At 36.0% G+C, this 23279-nt stretch overlaps 1 protein-coding gene across 3 annotated transcripts in view; it reads right to left on the reverse strand.

The window, feature by feature from the left end:
- Nucleotides 1–266: 266 nt before the first annotated feature.
- The window catches only part of LOC124170483 (solute carrier family 41 member 1-like), a 28348-nt gene continuing 5335 nt past the window's right edge, over nt 267–23279 (reverse strand). For 2 of the 3 annotated variants that reach the window (XM_046549214.1, XM_046549215.1), the window contains 8 exons: nt 18710–19031; nt 18434–18613; nt 16597–16741; nt 16378–16524; nt 13535–13682; nt 13006–13211; nt 8739–8887; nt 267–5854 (listed from right to left, as the gene is read on the reverse strand). In XM_046549214.1, coding sequence (XP_046405170.1) covers nt 5669–5854; nt 8739–8887; nt 13006–13211; nt 13535–13682; nt 16378–16524; nt 16597–16741; nt 18434–18613; nt 18710–19009 — 1461 coding nt within the window. In that variant the 5' untranslated portion in view covers nt 19010–19031 and the 3' untranslated portion in view covers nt 267–5668. Of the gene's footprint in view, nt 5855–8738; nt 8888–13005; nt 13212–13534; nt 13683–16377; nt 16525–16596; nt 16742–18433; nt 18614–18709; nt 19032–19572; nt 19735–23279 lie in introns of those variants that run through there. The other variant, XM_046549216.1, reaches the window with a different exon arrangement.

Raw genomic sequence — 23279 nt, forward strand, 5'->3', positions numbered from 1 at the left:
AATTACGGACAAAGAAAAAATCTCATGAAGAAATAAAGAAATTTAAGAGGATAAATGAATAAAGTGGCTACGTAACCATGCACCAAATTTTTTAAATGTGACACACTGGGAGAGTTTAATACATGGCAAAGATGCACAAGAAATCGATACCTCAATGCAGAAACAAAATGAGTGATAAATGACACAATTAGTTCAAATTTAATTCCAAAATCTTGGTTCTAGCAGAAAAAATTTCTAGTCAAAGAGAAATGAACTGATAAACATCCTTAAAGAAAAATGACTTGTTTATTAATACAAAGCCATTCAAGGTGTAATGGTACCATTTCAAAAACAGGTTCAGTTAGCCGCAAAAACACATCGTAAGTTTGGTTTACTGGCATTCTTACCAGTCATGGAATAAGAAATAATCAGCAATTAACTTTTATAGAATGATTTTGAACAACATTGCATTGGTTTGAACATTATATATTTTGGATAAAAACAGAAATTTTGCTGGACTCTATCAAATAACCCTGATATCCCTAATGGAATAATCCACACACAAATGAATATCTACGGCTACATCACAAAAATTTTGCTAGAAACGAGAGGAACTTAAGGAAATACAAATTTGAGCCTGGGAGGAAAAACCATTCCACCACAGAACCAAAATGAGAACTGATAACAAAGGCCATTGCTTTAACAGGCATACAAAAAAATAAACACTGTACATAATGTAAGGGTACACATTGCTGTGCAATTACCAAATGTTACCAACTATGATGGCAAGTATTAGTATATGTTCACCAAGGAACAATAGTTACAATGGCACTGTTTCAAAACTCCACGGCATTACATGCTGTAACAATATCCCAACATTACATCTGCATGTAAGCTACACTGAGATCCAATAAGTATTTCTGCAAGGTGAAATTCACATGAAGCAGTTTTTTAAGTTATCATCAATGATAAAATGATTAGTGTATGTAAGGCACATTATCTTCACCAACCACTGTTAAGGTTTACAATCACATATTAAGGCTCAAACAAGCTATATTCCTCAGGCCACTCTTTGTTCTAACTTAAGGTTTAAAAAAAAAAACCATTTCCACATAGATAATGGGCAAGCAGTAGAGAAAATTAAGATTGTATAATGTCCTGGGAGGTACAAACAAATAATGACAACATTTTCTGAACTGAGGAACATTACATAACTGTCATTAGAGAATGAGATGAAACAGTCACTTTCACAAACCAATTTAATTTATGAATAGGAATATGATGACTTTATTACATGGCTGTATACAATCTGCTTACAAATAACAATGATGAGATAGGAGAACAATTTGCTACCTTATCACATCCGTAAATGCACCAAAATCTTCCCCGAACATTCTTTTGGATGCTAATACTTACTAATTTATCAGAATTGAAAATTCAATTAGGTTTATTTATACTCTAAATTTCATATTTTTTTAGAAATTCTTAAAGGACCCAATAGACTTTTCAGTAGCAAACAAAAATCACCTATATTTTTAAAAATTCTAAGATGAATTGTAAATCCCATTCATTTCGAACTAATAAACAATTTCACAGTCTTGTGCACTTATAATCCTTAGGATGAGGAACAGATCAGAACAATGAAAGTTTGGGTAAAACTTTTGAGCCAATAATGAAAAAGTTATTGACTGAGAAGCTAATTTCAAAGTACGAATTATTAATTAATCACGGCTATCATCAATTCCTTGGAATACAAAAAGCACAATGTAAGTACGTAACTAAGTACCATGAAAATATAAGCTTTTTTGTAATTAAAATACATAATGCAATAACTAGTAGCAATTAATTTTTTGATTTAACTGTCCTGTGCTATTTCTTCATAAATGGATCATGCAAATCATAATCCCCAGAGCAAATATAATTAAAAATAAGAGGACACTCACCACGACTGATGGCCAAAAAGTATGCTACGAGTGAACATTCAAGCAACAATGGAATCATTAATACAAGTAATACTGACATATACACCTTATATGACCGAAAATTGGAAAAGAGATGTTATAACCTCCAACTACATTTTCTATGGCAAGCTTACTGCTGGGTCATGGTATTAGAAATACAGCCACAACATATGACAAATTAATTGAAAATTTTTGCCTCATGAAAGAGTTCAACACTTGCAAAACAAAAATGAACCAAGAAGATTTTAGTGCATTTTTTTGACTGAAACTCAAATTATGATGAGGTAACACACAAAAATATCAAAACAGATAATGTATCCTACTATTAAAGCCTAACCAATGACTTCGACCAATAACAAGTTTTACAAGAACTCCAATTATCTCATTTTGATCCTTAAGATGAAATTTCATCTCATGAATTATTAATGCTTCACATCTGAGTTCGAAAGAGCCTCAACAACTGAAATGAAAAAAGACTGCCATAATAAGCAACAAATAGGTACATGGTGTGATGTATGCAAGATTACCAATCCATAAAGAGATACTATTACATAGCATGCGATTGCCACAGTGATTCCGCCATGAGGTAAGAACAGAGTTTAAATTAAGCTTAGTTACTGTATAGCTAAAAATTTAGCAAACACAGCATTTTATCCAACATATTTACTTAGAAAACAATAAATGCTTCACTTAATAATTGAATAAGAACAATTATCCAGAAAAGGTAGCCTTATTAACAAAAGAAAGGATGTGAGTGGAAATAACTATTTATGCCACAACTAAGATATTTACCAGCAGCTTGTCTTTTATATAACGTTGAGCAATATCATTGGTTAAGAAAAAATTTAATTTGATCCATAAATTATTGATAGAACTAAAACCTTGGTTGAAAGCTTTCTAATTGTATAGCTCTATGATAAAAGATAAGCCCAGCAAATCAAATCATCATTTACTTTGCATATGCTTATCAAACACTTCAGCCACACAAATGCACATCTGATTTGAGCTATTACAAACATGCTTTTTCAAACTAAAGTTCAATATTTATACCAATAACTCTTTGAATAAACATTTTGAACTATTTCCATACAATATAGTTTTGCCCATTATGGGCTGACATACCAGATGGTTAAGGAAATCTTTTCTCTTAACTCCATTCATTAGATTTCCAGTACCAGGAAAATGTGTGTAGTACATCCTACATAATTTTAAAACTAGCACTACTTCACCACAGAAAAACTTAGTTCTGATGACAGTGAAACTTCCACTTATGTCATTGATTACACTATTGACATGAACCTCAGTTTTAAAGACATCTTAAAAATTGTTCAAATACATACCACAGAGCTCAAATATGCAATTACAAAGAATCAGAACATGGTATACAAGTGAGTATAAAATGCTAAGTCTGGTATAACAGCACCATTTCTTTATCACAGGAATTTTTAGAAGATTATCATGCAACAATCTGAAGCCATGAACGCCATACCTAAGCCCAAAAATATTTTCCAGTTATTCAAAAAAAATTCACTCTTCCGAAGGAAATATTGTCTCAAGAAATTCAGTTTTTATGGCATACCAGAGAATACAATTTAGTGAACACATCAAGCCACATAAATGATATTTATGAATGGCCAAATTTCAGTCAATAAGTGTTCAGATCTATTTTTACTATTAAATCCACCACCAGCACCTCTCCCTTTTATTCCTCTTCAATTTACACACTTCGAAGTCTTGATTTTTTTTCAGAGGATTCTATAATGAATGCCAGAATATAAATAATATGTATACATCGGATATCTTTGCTGGATGTCTTTTAGATCGGAATTTGATATGACTCTTTTCAACAAATTCTTTATATTTATAATTTTTTACTCAGGGCAGAGAAATACTATTGTTGGTACCGCTATGAAAAAAAAACATTTTTCTGGATCATGAAAATAATATCTGAAGCATAGAGGGAACTCTCAGCTCTAAAGAAACAAAGTAAATACACAAAACATTAGCATTACTCAGTCAGTCATCACTCAAGCATCAATACCTCTCTAATCAAAGATATTGAACAATATATGAACATACAAATTTATTATTCTTGAATTAAAATGAACCATAGCCAGGAACTGTTACATTTACTTCACCATTGACTTGAAAAGTTTTGCAACTGAAACATTTTTAATTCCACCAATATGTTATAATGAATGATTTGGCCCAGCAATTTCCGTAACAATACAGCCACTTACTTATCAATGACCACATCTATGATAGGCAGAAAAATCCAAGGGTAAATGAACTTCACACCATAGGAGAGACCCATGCTTGTAGAGGCAATTGTGTATCAATATAAATTTCAAAAAGTAAAAAAGTAATGTTTAAAACATCCATTTATGTTTTAATAATGACACTCATGGTGCCCCCATCTGTCAGCTCACTGAAGTGATTATTAGACTGATAACAAATCCTACCTTTCAAAATAAATTTTAAGCACTATATTACTACACACTACTGACATCAAGAACTCAACTTAATCAAAGTGGCCAAGAGCTTCACCAATGCCTACTTGGTAATCAAAAGCACCCTTTGACCTTATGCCTATTGTTAAGCATAAAGATAATTATAGAAAGTTTCATCACAAGCACTTTGACAGCGATAACGATTCAGAAAGGAGAGGCAATTTTTTCAAAAATGTGCTTCTCATATAAGCAAACTTGGAAGTGCCTCGTAGAAATATTTCCTCATTGAAATGATATAAATTATTCCTAAGAAGTCTGTATTGCACATTATGCATTGCACCCCTTACTGTGAACAAAATAAGACGATCATTTCAGTTGCATTCCTAAGAACAACAAGTCTGAATAGTACACATACACCCCTTCATGCACAGAGAATGAAACAAACATTTCAGGTAAATTTCATATGAACAATAAGTCCATATTGTACATAAATAACCCTTCATGTGAAGAGAATAAAACCAATGTTTCACGTAAACTCCATTAGAACACTGTCACCAGCAATGTTTCTCTCCTACTTAAAGGACTTCTGTTTCAAAACTTCACCAAAGCACGAACAAAATAATAAACCTATGAGATGCCGCTCAACATCTTAAAATGTAGTATTAACATTATGTACATATTTGTTTCATATGAGCACCATACTGAGGTAAGAACTTGTACAATCACTAGTAATCTAGTAATTATTTTCATTGCAAAATAAAATGGTTGGTACGACAACTAACTATTCGCAATGTATTCAACAAATTTGAACAAAATGGTATTATCAGGTTAAACCATGGCTTAAGACATTGGAACCTGAAACCATCAGAAAATTTTCAAGGCTAAACAGTAAGAAAGGCCTATTTGAACATAAAAACTTATATAACTTGACAAATAAAATTCTGGCTGAGCTATAAAATGAAATCATGCCAAAAGTTACCAAAAACAAAACAAAGATATACATTGTACAAATTACAATATCCCTAATATTATCTCACTTGGTAAAGTACTTCCTTCACAAAACATGGACATTTCTCCCAATATTTGGCACAGAAGTAAAATCTGACAAAACATTTGAAAACCTTGACAACTCTTGTCTTTCCAATTTTAAAATATGATGCCACAACGCCATTAAAAACCCTCCATGAGACTAGATAAAAGTGTGGAGGAAAAAAAAAACAATAAAAATAGCTGGAAAAATTATTTTTCCACACACACACATATTCATTTGGAAACACTTTAATCACCAACATCACTATCTTTGTCACCTATAACATACAAGACCTTGAATGCTATTGCTAGCAAGCCGGTTCCCAACAAGTCACCGAGAGCAGTGAGATATGGAATTGCTGAGTTATCAGGATCAATTTTCCTTGTCCACATCCAGTGGACCATAACATGGGCCAAGAAAAGTAACAGGAAAACCTAAAAAGAAAAAAAATTGAAAAAATTGAGTGATGGCATTTATCCTGAACGAAAATAAAGATTAGTGAATCAACTACAGTGAGTCCTCGTTTAACGTCACTTACCGTTCCTGAAAAATGTGAGGATAAACGAAATGAAGTTAATCGAAGCATAATATCCCATTAGAAACAATGTAAAAAGTGAATATCGGCTCCTAGACCTCACAATTCCTGCGCGAAAAAAATGTTTGTGTATCATATCTGGGGCATTTTTTACGGTGGGAATGCCAAACTATCACATAAATACGAGTTCCTGTCTTCATCGACGACAATAGCAGCAGTGACGTAAATCCTTCTCCATTTTTGTATCCAGCATTTGCTTTTCGGCTTCGCTATGGTGGTCGCCCGGGCGAGCGTCGCTTGGGCATCATCATTGCTGAAAGATCGTCGCAATTACAGGAACCAAAATTATTGTGAACTCAGTGAAAAAAGTGACGACAAAAACTCCGAGTTCTACACGGAAAAATGCCTTGAAATCACTTTTTAGGTTTCTGAAAACCATTATGTCAAGTCAAACCATGACTTGCGCACCTACGCAAGAATTCATTTTGCAGAAATTTTTGCTAAAACCGTAATCGCAATTAAGAATAAACACACCGTTTTACACTTTGCTTAGACTGACTGTATTACTGCCCACAAAACGAACAGCCTGCAACGCCCGCCGCTTCGCTTTTTTTTCACGCGAAATTTAAAAGACTTGACGTTATCGCGAAGCGTAGGTGCGGTAAACGAATGACGGTCTCAAAATTTTCGTGACGTTATCGCGAAATGACGTTAAACGGGGTGACGTAGAAAGAGGACTCACTGTACTGCAATAAATTTATACATAACTACATTTGGACCCGGATGCAATGTCTTCACATTTAATGCTTTTCAGCATTTAACATTTATTTTTTGGGGTCCCAACTCATTTCATATTTGAGTATTGTAAAAATTAACCTTATTTAGTGTTTCCGCATTCTGCGTTTTTCAGTATTTCAGGTTGTAAAAAATTTTTGCACAAGATTTCTTGCCCAATTCAATGTTCTTTCATGACAGTTCATGCAAATAATTATCCAAATCTTTGAATTTCTGCTCATCTTCAAGGAAATTCCCATGAAATTTTAGCAGTAGTCGATTGAATCTACCAGGGAATGCTTCTTCATCTGCATTCTTTTGCAAATGCAGTGCTGGGACATTCAACTTGCAAGCCAGGTTGTCTTCACACAATGTTTCACTCCCCTTCTGATCCTAACACACTTTTTGTATAACGTTCAACCTAATGGAGTTAAGTCATCCATCAATAACCCATGACAACCAACCTTATCTTTCACTTGTTGAACCTGACTTTGATGATTACGTGACGACTGATGACACGAGTTATTCTCAGCGGGATGCTATTATTATGGTTTTCTGGGAACACTCCTTTCAACTTTCAACACTACTCTCTACTTTCACTACTACTACTTTTGCTATTGTTAGTTCAATATTTATCCAGTTTGCTACAGTCCTTTCAAAAGAAGAGGGCTAACATTATTTGCGCAGTTCACCCAAAGATGCTTTCTATAATCCATTCCAATTATTCGTGCCGCCTCTCGCCATCATTAGCCCGGATAATCGGGAGTGTACTGTACTACCATAATTTGTTTAAATATGATCAGAAATAACTACAATATCTATGCAAATAAGTCATAGTCTAATTATGTATTTTGAATCAATCATTTATTTTTTCTCGCCATTTTAGCACATCTACATTAGTTCCTCCCAGGATGAGGGAGGACTGGGACAAATGTCATATGCTCAGAAAATGCTAAGTTTCAAAGTACTCATCTATTCTAATTTTTCGAGGGATTTTCTATGAAATTTAAAAGGGTCAAGGCAACTAAGGATTTAAAAAAATTGATTTAGGCCGCTAATATTTTCACAAAAAATTGTATTCAAAAATGTGTCCCAGTCCCCGCTAGTCTCCCCTATATACCTCTAAAAGATATCAGAGTTGTTTATCTAAAAACATAAACTCATACCTAAAACAGCTTCATAATGAAGAGCATAAAAAGTTTCCAAGAAATATACACAGAGCTTATAACACATAATGTATATCCAGAGCATTGGAGACCAGACACTACAGATTTAGCAACACTAGGGCCAAAATTCTATTGTATGATTTACTAGTGATTTTATTGCATCAAAATAGAGACTATCGATCATATTTATTCTCTTATGATCTAAAATCAGTGTGAAAACCATTCACAGTAAGAAGGCAAGAGTGAAATCACACTGACCAATCCAGACAAGGAGACATACCCTTCTCAAATATGTATCTCACTCCTGAGAAAAACGCACAGTACTTTGCTCTACAAGAGTATGGTGTGGCTGCTTTCTACAGGGTGTATGCAGATCAATTTTATATTGCCAATGCAACAGAGGGAGTCATAAAATAATCGAGGGCACGAAATTTCACTCTTTAATTTACATTCTCCATTTGCGATGCACCTTAAGTCACGATAAAACATGGGTAAATATCACCAAAAAGTCTAATATTTTCTACAATATTCAACAGTAAATGTTTGTTACATAGCCTTAAAATATGCATTTCATCCAACATTGGCTCTTCCCTCAATGCTGACAATCTCCAACACATACACATTCTTTTATCAAGCCTGGGATTTTTTAAAAACATAAATTCACACAAGACAAAATATGACATTAAATATTATTGACACAAAATCAAGAGTAATCACAAAATATGACAAAAAATTATTAACTCAAAATCAGAGTAATTATAAAATTTGAGAAGATAATAAAGAATGTCCAATAGCTTAAAGGTAAACAACTAAATAATGTAATACTAACAACTATTCATTTACCTGTATCAGCGCAGCAATCAAGTAGATCACCACAAATATAGGGGTAAGTGTTGTATGGCCAGCTTGTAAACAACTTATTGTGTAGGAAAATATTAAATGGCCAGGAATCACCATGAGCAGTAAAACTCGTGCAGTTCTTGCATGGCCTCCTACAAAAGATAACAAATTCAATTAATCAAGGAAAAGATAAGTGTAACCCAATGAGTATTAAATACATCTGAAGACCAGACACACAAGGAAATTAAATTCACTAAATAATGACTTAGTTAATCGCGAGAACGCCAATGAGAGCTGAATGCCACCATAAAAAAATATATTTGAGAAAACATTACAACAGTGTATTAAAATGGGTACAAAATGGGTTTTGAACTGGCAAAATTTTATGTGAACTTATTTTGAAATAAAAAATTTAGAAATACAAGGTTGGAGCTAAAACTCATGAATAATTCATGCATAATTCCAGGGACAAAAAAATAACGCATAATTCCCCATTCTCCCAGTTTTTCAGGTCAATGGACTCCCCGCGAAACCTAGAGATGTGCAAAAATTAAGCTCAATATACTCATTAATGATAACAATAATTACTTGTCAGACCACTGCGTAATGGTCTGGCAAGTAACCACCTGCTTATTCATCATAAAATTAGCATGTTTTTGGAAGAAGATGCTCTAAAAAGAATTTATATCTATTAGGTTCGTAACTAAGTTCCCGCTGTTTTTTTAACGAAAATACAACTTTATCGCGAGAAAACGTTTATAAATGAATCATTCAAAGTATTGTCCATCGCTAGCTACAACTTTTCCCCATCATTGTGGCAGAGGCCAATACTGTAACGGTAAAAATGTTCCTTTTTTGAGGCTACCCACAAATCATTTTTTGGTGTCTTCGTATGAGCGCAACTGCAGATCAGCCAGACCATGCGCCATTTAACAGAACAAGTGATAATCGTAATATCTGGCGAATACAGCAGGGGGGTCAGGAGTTCCCATTTGAGCGTTTACTAGTAGGTTTTAACTGGTTTTGCAACGTGGGGTCGAGCGTTGTCATGCTGTTGAATCACTTAGAATCATAACCAATCCCAGTTCCTTGCTTTTGTACAAATCCCAATGCATCCAATCGCTTGGAAATGGATTGGTGGGTACTTCTAATGCATAAGGAAGCTCTTCTTGAGTTTGGTACTAATCTTCATCGAGCAATGCCCCCAATTCAGCGTCTTCGAAGGTTTTTGGTCTTCTTTCACGTCAGCATTGGAATGACCGTCTTTGAAGCGACTGAAGCAATTACGGCACGTTTTTTCACTTAGAGCAGCATCTACACAAACTTTTTGGAGCTCTCAATGCACTTCAGCCTCTCTTTTCTTCCAACAGAAGAAGAAAATAAACACTCCCCGCAAATGACGGTTACCTGGCACAAACTCAGACATTTTCACGCAACAGTAAGGATATGACGCTAAAAAAAACTCGCCATTGTTGTCGAGTGGTTTGTTTACCAATTGTCTAAGCTAAATTCGTGACTTTTCCAATACATCAAAATCGACCAGTAATCATTGCTAGAGCCATCTGTTAATAAACAGCGGGAACTTAGTTGCGCACCTAATAAATTATATCTGAACTGACCAAAAATATTTACCAAAATCATTCAACAAGTTCTGTTCTTAGCTTCATTTTTGTTCATCATGCCAGCAAATATTAGACAACAAGGCATTCTTACAAGTACCACACTATGAACAAAAGCTTCCTATTCCATGAGAGGCCTACAACACAAGGTTAAATAAGTCCGAGACAAAATTTCTTTCTCCATTCACCTTTCATCCGTAAACAAAATGCCTGCGGTAGGCACATGGAGATTTCAGCAAAAAATCAATCAATTCCTCGTCCTAAAGAAAGCATTCTCCAATTTCAAACCATAACATGGAAGTGGTAAGTTGCCATTCTTGTTTAAGATATATTAGCTAGAAAATATATTCCAATTGATGCTTCAAGGTGAAAGGTGATTAACAGCCCTGTTAAAGGTTTTCCTAATTTTAGGGATGAGCATGAAACTATCAACATGAAACCTTTGCTAATAAATTTAAGTCACCGCATATTTTCTACCTAACTTATCCAAATTGACATTAATTGGAAATTGTAAGTTTTACAAATTGTAATTAATTGAATTTTTTCTGAAAATAACAAAAACAATGAAAGAATTCTAGTTAAGTTAATAGTCAAATTCAACTTTTAAAACCAAGATATATGCATGCATTAAGTAATAAATTAAAGAACAAGAATGACAAAAACATGACCCGTCGGAGGGCATCACCAGTTGGGGGAAGAGAGCTAATCTTCTCAGCAAGAGGAAGAGATGGGCAGGTAAAGCATGGGAAGGTGAGGGGCTGTGAAGGAGATGGAGCGTGTTCTCTGCTTCCTAGCAGCATGGCTTTGCAGGGAGAACAGAGGAGGAAGCAAGGGACGAGTATGTACAATCTTGAAATTTTGAGGGGTCTTTCTTTCTAGGCAGAAACGGGCTAGCTAAGTGATTCGTTCAATTTGGGTTTCCAGTCAGTCTATTCTTGTTTGAGTGTAATGCTACTAACACAAACCTGCATTTGTAATGGTTCAAAGTTCTTTTAATTGAGTACCATATATTTTTGTTACCTAAACCCAAAAATGGCCTTAGTTTTAGTAGATTAAGTCAGACTTTTTTAAAATTCGCCACTGTCATTTTTTAAGTGTCATATATGGAAGGAAATAGAAAATATAAGGGGCAAAATAATGTGCTCTAACAAGTAAAATACAACGCTATTAGCACATACATCTTCTAATTATTCCAGGTAATCCTTATTCGTGGTGAAGAGAGGAATAAAACTTGTCATGTCCAGGGAAATGAAAATAGCAATGATATTCATAGGACATCAAGACTTGCAAACAAAAAGGATGTTATTGTATTGACACGGGAGTCAAGTGGAATCCCCGTGGCTCTTTGCTGGCAAAACCACGAGAAAAGAGCAGTTTCTAGCTGCGGATGCTCTCCGGGCCGCAGGTGTTTTTGGGTGCTTGGACGCCCTTCTTGAAGCACTGCTGCACGAATTTGTTCCTTTTTTTAAGATGGTGAATAATGTCTTGATGTATTAATTCCAAATGGCCTCGCTATTTCACTCTTTGAACACTCTGCACTTTCACAATTTGCAATAATTCTCATTTTGGTTTTTAAATCCAAGGACTTGCGTTTATCAGCAATGGTGCTAGCAGACAGGCGGAATAATTTTTAACCTGACTGCAGGAGGTGCAAGGAGATGACAAAAGAGCAATGAAATAAGTACACAAGAAATTAATCATAGAAAGAAGAATAGGGGAATACTAAACATTTAGACGCCGAAGTTGGCGGAAAAAATGCAGTTTTAATAGCACTGAATGCTAGAGATGCGGCACGCGGTCAAAAAGTCAACCTGTGGTAATTACAAATGGTGCAGGAGAGGAATCGAGCCATTATCGCTAATACAAATTTATTTTACATTTAAATCATAGGGTTTAAAATGGTTCCTTGGGTAGTTGTCGCTAATTCAAGCTTGTCACCATATCCCGTACTCATTATGAGGGGCTTACACTGTATGTGCACTATGGCGTAAAACTATTACGAGGAAGTAAGTGACAAAACTTGGGGGGAAAATTTGTGAGGAAAATTTGAATGCAGTCGATAATTAATCTGCAGATTGAAGCCTATGTCCACTTCGTAATGCAAGTGTAAACTTTTGATCCTGAGCATGTAAAGATATTAGTGTTTTAAAAAATAACTTAAAAGCTTATAATAATGATTTTCAATCAGTAAAAATATTAAAATGTGAATGATATTAAAAATAACATTCCTTTGATTATATGGACCCAGAAGAAACTTGAATAATTACTTCATTTTATAGCAGACAAAAATGCATTTGGATCGGAAAACATTGAAAGACCTGACTCTGGAAATCAAGGATCCGAACTAGATGCGATTCCGAAATAAATTCTGGATCCGTCCATCCCTAATTGCAATGGTTTTAAATTTTATAAAGAATACACAAAATACTGTCGATCTGACTTCTGAACTTAAGTACGTTAAGTTCCATAAACCAAAATTAAAATTTTCATCTACATGTCTCAAGCCATTTCACCGGAATATGAGGCATAAGGGAAGGAATTCCATCTCTTAGAGGCTAGCCAATCTCACATCATATAAATTTTAAATGAAGACATCAGCCTTTACATTACAAATCAGAAAGCATTAAAGAAGAAAAATGACCATGACATACCTGGTTTACAAAATGCACTCCATAAAAAGTTCTCAGGTTCATACTGTGGAGGTAGCTTTCCTATTCTTCCATATTTGTGCAACGCAGTGGAAATACGGCTAGCTTGCACTGCAACTAAATTACCCCCAACACCATTTATCACAGGCTGAAACACTGCTATGCCTTTAAAATTGGCAACAGTGAAATCTAATATAAGACCGCCAACACTGAAAATAAATTGGTACTTGAGACAGCTTCAACACAAAGCATGTAAATTAATTCAAACACATTGACCAAGCAAGAACAATTATGCTTAGGGGTCAACAAACACCTTAAACACCACATTTAGGCAGCTTTGAAGGGCAATTGACAGTAAATGGCCTTTTTTGAAATGCTGTAGACATAAAAAGGGAAGAATTATCTCCCACTTGTACATGAAATAGTGTGTGTGCGCGATAGTCTAAAATTTAGACTAAGTGAAAAAACTCCTTAAGAGAAAGAGACTTCTTAAAAATTTAAGCTATGAATAGATAATTAGAATTTAAAGTACCTGCTTATCACCATAGCACAAATCACAGGCATCCAACCAGAGCTCAGAACCTCTCTGGTATAGGCATTTCGAGACGCAATCCACGCCCAAACAGGGGTGAGGAATATCCCACCAACAATAATTAAGGGAGCTAGCCACCTATCGTTTCCTGAAAATAAATGATTCAATTCAAGTATAGACCTGGGATAGGGCAAGCAGAACAGACTGAAAGCCAGTAACACACAATATAACTAATGTCTGAAGGAGGAACACTTAAGCTAAAGAAAGCATATTTTCTATAAATTCCTGCTAGTCCAGTCATTAAATCCTCAAAATGGGGCTGACAAGGAAAATTTTGATTTCTTCCACCCTACCCATTTTATGGGGCACAAAATCTGAATCTAAGGTTGGTAATGAAAATTTTATGGTTAAGCATTCCAAAACATCATTATTACGTACTTGGCTTTTTTGATTGCACCTCACAATCTATCAACTTAGGACAAATAAATTCTCCAAACAAAATTAAATTATTTATGATTTCCTCCAATTCACAATCCATCGATTTTTTCTCCATGCCAGGGATGGGGCTCCAGCAAAATTAGAAAACTGGTATCTTTTGTCTGTCTCCACTAAATGCCATGTTCTCCATGATTAGTAACTCAAGGCGCAATGGTTGTTTTTTTCTTGTTTTCCATTATTAAAATTCTATTTACTTTTCAGCACTGAATACGAAAATAACTTTCTCATCCTTCTGTCACATCAATGACGCAGGGATTACAGATTGCTTTACACAAGATGGAATTGCTTGCCAGCCTTGGTGGTGGCGGGGATAAGTCCTTGCCTGCCAAACCAAAGGTTGTAGGTTCGAGTCCAGTCTGGGTAGGTAGCCCCTACCCAGGGAATAGTTGTGTGTAATAGTCCTTGTTTCATGCTCTTTCCCCCGATGTAAAGGGCCTTAAGTGAGCTGTTTTTGGGGCAGTGAAAATTTAAAAAAATACATATTTTATGATAATTTGTGCCTTTGAATCTACTGCTGTAGTAATTATTGAAAAATACTCTCACAATAACAGCAACAATTCTGTGAAGACAAATGACAGTAGATAAACACAAATAAATGCTGTAGAAATTTATTAAAAAATCTTGAAACAATGGAATAGGGTAGTTTCCTTCATCAAAGAAAACAAAATGCATTGATTGCGATTCATTACCCAACATTAGTGTATTCATAATATACAAATTATTTGGTTTTAGAAATCCCAGTTAAGCCGAATGGCAATGGTCAATTTTAACTGCATTTGAAAAAGGCCAGATTGGCGGCCATGCAATGCCACTCCACGTGATGTCACAGGGACCTAGTTTCTATACAAGTAGATAGGAGTTTTACATTGTCTGAGATTACCCATGCATGCATGAGGCACAGACTTCAGGGAAAAATCTCTTAATAATCACCTATTAAAACTGCCTATGGTCGGAAAGTTTCCTTCATTTGATAAGGTATTAATAATCCTTATTTAAGCCAAGCGCTACTTGCTAGCAGGGCACTCTACTACCTGCTAGCAGCCAGCATTGCAGCGGCGCACCATATCCTCATCCCAAGGTCACCTCACACGGTGCGCCTAAGGTGGCCTCATACTTAACCATCGCGTTTTTCGCGTGCTTGAAAGTTTTCACTTTTCAATTAATCGCAAAAAATAGATATCATCATTTAAAAACCTAAAAGTGTGAAATGCGTAATCCAGGAGTAATAATCTTTCGATTTAGGCAATAAAAAAATAATACAAAACCACCCTATTGGATACTACAAAAAGCTGTTTTTTGGTCCCAATGACTACAAATTGTTTAGTTTCCTGTAGTATCATCACAAAAATTTAGCCAAAATTATTGAAATCATAGTTTTTAAAACTTATTTTTTTTTCAAACTTTCTTCTTAGTAGGTGCAGTTTCACCCCCTTTCCCAAATAATGTAAAATACAGTGAAACCTCGATATAACGACACCCCACGGTGCACTAATAAACACTCGCTATAGCGAATTGTCGCTTTACCGGAGGTGGAGCAAATAATAGCCAATATACCTGTTGCGAACAGATATACAGGAACAGGAGTGGTGCGGCGACAGATAAACATCTATCCGATAAACGTAAGCATAAATCCAGACGAAAGGCGATGTTTTTTTGCATCACTAAATTTCCTTACTCAAATAACGACTAACTATTCAAACAATTTATAAGCACCGCACTGAAAAAAAATCATGCAAAGCATTGTTTCGTCATCATTATATTTATCGAACGATAGTTTACCGCATACATTTGAGACTGAGCACTCCATTAACTTCATTTCTAACAGATCGCTAGCAATTACAGAGGTTAAGGAATCTTCATGAAAGTCTTCCGGCGGTAAAACCCTCGTTATGGCGAGATCCAACACCGAAAGGGTCTCGTAAAAACGAATTCTTTAACACGCTTATTATAGGGTCAATTGACGGTGCATCGGCTATATCTCGTAATAGCGGGGGTGTCGCTATAGCCCGTACTCACTTTAACGAGGTTCCACTGTAGTTACAATTTTATCATTTTTTTACATTTTTTCAGACAAATCATGTTCTGCTTCTCTATTCCTTTCATGTTCCACCTGTGGCTCATATACGTACAGCATGCAACTGTATTTGATACGGAATATCGATTTGAAGGTAAATTCAATCCTGCAAAAAAAACCATGCTGTGCCACAATAAGCCATGGAACATGAAAGGAATATTTTTCATACATTATGTTGTCATGATATTCAAAATTTGGAGCACCAATTTTACTAACACCATGACTTAAAAAAATAATAGCTCAAACAACCATAATAATTTACTATACATACCTATAGCTTCAAATAGCAATGATGAGATCCACGAAAGGAGAGCCAAAGTCGTAAGATCACCCAAACTTGCAGCAATCGGGGTTGCAACATTATCTGGGTTGACATTACAGCGTCGAGATAAGACTATAACTGCCACCATTACAAGGCCTGCATAAGAGAATTAACAATATAGACAACTGCCAAGCAATTGATGAGAAATATATATACCACTTCAATTACCCAATATAAAGCTGGCTAGTGATGCTGTAACAAGGCTGCTCGCACACAGGAGAAGTCCATGGTCCACATTAAATTTTCCTTCAGGAACCCATCCCATTACCATGGCAGCTAAAGAAGCCAAGAAGCCTACAACAATGGCCTGGCACTGTGTGTCCAATTAAAGACAAAAAAGAGAAATGGGAATAATTGCTAACTATAATACAAAAGTCTTTTTTACATTTTTAAGTCAAAGGCGACATTATGTAGTGTTTGATCATAAAAAAGAAGACACAATATTTACTAATAACTAGGAGTGGGTTGGTTTGGCTCTCGTTTTCCTTTCCATTGGTTCTTGAGTTTAGAGCCAAAATTGGAGGGAGAACCAAAAGAAAACGTACCCACATTAATCATTCAAAAACAAAATTAGAAAACTTTTTTAAGTATAATTCACATTATACATACTTAATAGAATGATGCTAGTGTATTGTGAGAACCAATCACTAATGAAATAACTTGTTATTAGGATTAAGTATTATTATATTAAAACGATTATTATAGGTAGTTTTCATAATACAATATTCATAGCTTTTGAAAATATAGCAATGAATTTAAAAAAATACTGGATTGAGAATAAGAACCGAGAACGAATGCCAGAAACCAAACCTGAATCAGAAGCTACATGAAAGTGGAACCAACTCATCCCTCTTATTTAGCATAAGTACTAATTACTACCTTTTATCTCAAACAATTTCTCACCACGCCCCACATAAGATATAACAATCAATACTGAAGTATAGGTTATGTAAATGATAGCACCTGCAGGGCTGTTGAGACATATTGTACGATTGGGGATCGGTTGGTGTGGTGAACAGAGTGTAAGCTTCCAACCCCGTGGGGTTGGATCCAAATTCTGGCGGTAGCAGGGAATTTTCATAAATTGTCCAATCCCTGCTTGAATGTTGTGTGGAGGACATTTCAAGCACAACACTCCATCCATCGGATGGAACGTTAAACCGTGGTCTACTTGGCACCTTTCGTTAAGAGCACACTAATGCTGATGCCGGGTTTCCCTCCAGTCTTACTTACATACCCATACCTCATGGTGCAAATGACCTTAGCTGTCGATGGCCTCCTCCAAATACCATACCATACCATATTGTGCAATTGTAGGCACGTAAATAGAAATATTGAATATATTTTACCATTCCAAAAAAGAGAGTTTAGATCTCTTAGGTTTTTGAGACCAACAACTTATGTGTTGGCAATAACAAGATGGACCAACAATATAAGAATAGAAAGAAAAGTAGAGGCTTTAAAAAAATCAACATTAGCCTTTAGGCTTGGAGAAGAAATTGGTGAACAATAACCAAAGGGTCATTGCAGTTGTAGACTTTGAGAAGGTTTTTGACTACACATTGCAAATGGTAAGCTGGCAATGATGAAATAAATACAAATTTTCTGCAATTACTGGAGAATTTACTACAGTTTACACAAAAATGAAGAAGATTTGATTACATTCCCACTCTATAGAGAGGACGCAGCATAAAAAGGTGAGGGTAAGCAATGCATGATAAGGAAGGATATTTGGAAGAGAAGACGATATGCATGCAGATCTTGAGAACAAATCACACAAAAATATCTTAGAAAGCAGTGATTCAAAATTTGTGTGACATGCATGACTTTCATAAAAATTAACCTAATAGAGTAGAATAATTAATAACCATTATTATGAGTCCACAAACTATGAAATGCACTAGCAGACGAAATATAACCCTGAGATACCTTCGGTGGAGGAATGCAAAAAGCACAAGAAAACTAAAGGAAAAACGGTTTAATCTACATATGATTAATAACTTACCTGAATTAGGGATAGGTTCCCAATGATCATGCTCCATTGCTCCTTAGGACTGTCCATGTGGCCCAGATTTGCATGGGTTGATAGCCGTGATGCTAATGTCATTTCCAAGTTCCCTTTCAGCCCTAGAAGGGCTGGCACCAAAATAAAAACTTCTGACACCTTCTGGAATACTGGCCAGTGCTGCAAATTATGGATGAATAATAGTGACTTCAGCCTTCTTCTCCATCCAGTTAAGAATTTACAAGCTATTAATGCAACATTAATACTTAAAATTACCTGAACTACATCAAGGACAAGTCCAGCTCCAACCATTCCAAGGCCTGCTACTAAAAAGGGTATGAAGACCTGAATGGTTATGGCCCATACACCTTCACCATCTTGGGGAGGTTCACTTGGCTGATGGCGGGATTGCTTTTTAACAGCCTTTTCTTTGGTCTTACTAATTAGTACTTCTGTGTCACTCCCTCCCACATCAGCACTGAGCTCCAGCTCACCTTCACCTGAGCTTCCACCGGAATCCATCTTTCTATGTTTCCTTCGGTGGGCCCTATTCTTGCCACGATTTTTTGACGGCATCTTGCCTTGAGATTCTGATGGGCTAAAATATAAATGAAACCCATTGTGAACAATAAAATCTTCTAATAAAACTAGACAGTATACAAAAACTACTACCTCATTGCATATACAAGGCATTTGTTATATTATGAAATAATTTTGCTATGATTAATTGAGGATGCACAGACGAATATCATAGAGTATATACAACAATGGTGCAATAATGTATATGTTGATGCAGAGTAATGTTTTTACAGCTAATATAGAATCCCAAAAGCCAAAAGAGCAACAATGGACAGAGAAGAAAAACTTCAGAATAAAAAACTAAAATGGAGCATAAACTGAAGTGTATTGCAACAATAGCTTGCACACTCCAGCTTGAGTCAAGAATCTATGCATGTTCCTGAGTGCTACTAGATCGATGGCCAACAAATGCAATTAATACTTACAAATATGCATAAATGAAAAGAAAAACTTAATTCAAAGGAAAATGATAAGCTTCCATAAAAATCTAGGTATCGACCTAAGGTAAATGAGGACATAAAATTAGCCTGTTTCTATAAATAATTAACGCATATACTCACCGATATCACAACGTAATTCACCAACGCATAACTTTTATCATACCTATGTGAAATATTTTCCGAAAAATACGCCTTCCAAAACCTTGAATTAAACAAGGTAGCAAAAATGAACTAGCGACCTATTATGAAGCTACGTGAGCGCAATACTCGGACGGGCTTGCTGGAGAAGAGATGTAGTACATCTCATTATCTCCGTCTTCAGACCGAGTCCCAGTGAGTCATTTCCCTGAACCCTCATCATACCGACCACGAGCGCCCCAGACAAAGGGGGGGGGGTGTCCACCGCTCAAGGTCACACACCCTTTCACACGCCTCTTTGGTATCAGAAAGCTAAGAGGTCACGTGATGTGTTGTCCCTCCTACGACTTGACGGTAGCCTCCAAAATATCTGGCAGTAAAGATAGGCGGTCTTCAACCCCACGTGGCCAATCTCGAAAAAGAATGGAAATTTTGCAGGCGTAGTCGGACACAAAAAGCCACGGATATAATCGTACGCGATAGGCCGTAGTCGCCCACCAAAGAAGTAAGACGAAACGATGAGTAGAACTTCTTGTGGGATTTCCCGAGGTCTTAGCTTATGATTTCCAACGTTTCCTCTCTTTCAGTCGGAGATCTCACGAAGGCTTCGCATACTCGTCTCATTGTCAGTTGCGCGTCAATGTCATTTCTGTGGTGGTGCGCCCGACGTAAAACATCATTTTCACACTTCCTACCAACAACGAACATCAAAGAAAAACTATAATGGAAATAAATTCTTTCGGATAAAATGGTCGGATATATACATGCAGGGTAATCTAATTATAAATAACTGCGTGTCTCTTTCAATAATTACGTTTCCTTTTATACCAACATCCATTCAAGTGCTATAATTTCGGTCGCCTAAAACGATCGCTACATGTGCGACACTTAACATGACGAAGGACCACGTATTTCCCGCTTCACCACGGCATCCACGCGATCGTCTGATTCAACGCTTATTCTTACTTGCATCGGTATGTCTCGAACGAATTCCCCATTGCGTCCTGCATTTTCACAAACATATTCCCTGCGAGTCGAAAACAGAGATTTTATTTACCAACAGTCTTCCACGCGAACTTAATGCCATATCCTGAACTGAGAAGTGGTATATGGTCATAGTCCTTTTTACGAAATTAAGAGAAAGAAGTACTTGAGTTAGTTTTCAGAATACATATAACCCACTCATAAAACATAGCTTTTTAGGAACGGCAACAATAATGGTTAAATTGTAAACTTATTGATGAAATGAAGAGAATTATGGCAATTAATTTAGTGAAAACCTCTTAGACTTCATTGAGAAGTGAGGAGTTGAATTGAAGAGTGAGTCACCACTTAAGTGTGGCGAGGAGGGCAGGACAAAGTTGGTGATGGGGTTCTAATTGTCCAACATTTTTCAAGAATACGGCTAAGGTGTATCCTTCCCAATGAAGCCTACCCCAAGAAAATACCTCTCACTCTTTGAGTCACCCACAGAAGACGAGTGTTCTCATAAATTATGGAAAACATTTCTGAAAATGTATTCTTCAACCATGAGTTATCGTGGAAAGCAAAATGCAGAATTCTAAGATTTGGAATTTTAACTTCTACCATTTAAAGGGAACAGTTGACGTAGCTCCCCCTCATTGACAAATGACAAAGAAATTTTTCTAAAAATTTAATTATCCACAAAAATAACTTCCGGGAAGGAAGAATGCGTCTCCTACGCTAGCTGAAAATTCAAATTCCATTGGCAAATATTATTTTTTTTATTTCCAACCATAAGGTAACTTAGGTAAAAGAATATTTGCACCCAAGCTCATTACCAAACCTTAACTCATTCACTTCCTTCTGCCATTTCGCTTCCCTTGAAAATATCTTGCTGAGACTTTCTTCAATATCCTTACATGTGCTGTGTGATTACACAGGATATTTCGGCCTAACATTTCTTGACCTACTTCCAGTCACTTACTCATCAAAATGGTCCAGACACCGAGGAGAAACACTCAAACCCAAAATTGCAATTCAGTAATAAAATTTGGCAAAAGGAAGGGGGAAAAAATCTTACACATTCAGCCATTCACTCCTGATTAAAATAAAAAAAACTGAAGTTTGCTAACAACTTTTTATGAGTCTATGATGCCATTACGTTTTCATTCCGAAAATCAATAAGAAGAAACCTTCACTGAGGGAAGCAATCACTAGCACAAATTTAAACAACAATAAATGACATGAAATCCATGCATATGACCAAGCAGTAGCTGAGATGCAGTGACACAGCATGAACGAGTTTGGGATGTCATCTGCCAAAGGGTTAAAGTCTTTGATTTTTTGGATTGGATAGCTCCAGAAGTAGGTTTTGGATTGAAAAATATAGGTGTCTTCGTTTTTCTCTTAAAAACGACTTCCTATTAACTATAAAAAGAAAATTGAAGAACAAGAAAATAATCTGTTGCAACTCCTGGGATGTGCTATGTTTTAAATTTTTTAATTGAATAATGTGATAAAAATCCAACCATATTCAGAGCAATCTATGAGGAACCCACACTTGGACATAATAAAAGAAAACATCCAGGTTGAATTCTCTTGGGTTTCCATCTGATAATTCAAGGTATGTCATGGTCCTCACCCTCAGAGAATGGTGCTGGTGTCAAGAACTTTGTCTTTACTTATACTCGTTGCTAAGTTTCAGGTGACTAGCAAATTTTGGCACCAATTTTTCTTCTTAATCAACACTGGCTGCGCTGACTCCGCTTTAAGAGCTCCACATTTTCTTAATCTGGGATGGTTGCGTGCTGATGAACGAGTGTGAACATTACAGCCAGTGAGAAGGGTGGTGGTGGCTCCTACCATGCATGTAGAGGTCTAATGCACTTCCCCAAAAGTGACAATATGCATGGACTTACCCAATAGGTGGGCAATAGCATGGATTTTTAAGCTTTGTCTACAACTTAACCACTGAAATTTCAACATAAGAATTTACGAGTGAGCATCTATGATTATAGCCCATTACCCCAAACACTATATTCAATAATCAAAGCAAAGCTCACGCCAGTCAATCTTTAAACTTTTGCATCTGACAAGTGAAGTGGAACATGCACATGGCAAACTTGCAGTCAAGGACCTTCTCAGGGTCCTTGCAAGAGTACAAGCATGGGATAGGAAACCTACAGGACATTAGGAAACACTTGTAGAATTTGACGATTAGTTCACCTTTCTGGTTCCTTCTGCGCATATAATGATATAATGATAAGTGTAACTTGCTATTCAGAGAGTGTCTTCAGGTCAAAGTGCCTAGATCACCAATTGAGCCGTCTTTCTACAAGGAGGGGATATTCCATAAAATTAAAAAATTGCAATTTATTGAAAGAATTCCGGCATGTGGGAATGAAGGATAAGTTGCAATGAAAGATTATCATCATAGCAACAACGACACATGTGAGGCCCATGCATAAGGCCAAACAGTTTGTAGGGAAGTGTTGACCCACTCAGCATGAGCCAGGGACATCATCAAATTATGTACCTGAGAAAGTGTTACAGGCAAGTGATTTTTGGTAGTTCACAGCTGCAGAAGTAGGCTATGGATCGAGGAATAAAAAATACAATTTCTTTATTTATTTAATCTATCACAATTGGCTATAAAAGAAAAATGGAGAAAAAGTCCACTGTGGACGGGAAAATGTCCATTTATTTATTTAATCTACCACAATTGG

Source organism: Ischnura elegans, chromosome X (assembly GCF_921293095.1).
Source record: "Ischnura elegans chromosome X, ioIscEleg1.1, whole genome shotgun sequence".
Lineage (NCBI taxonomy): Eukaryota > Metazoa > Arthropoda > Insecta > Odonata > Coenagrionidae > Ischnura > Ischnura elegans.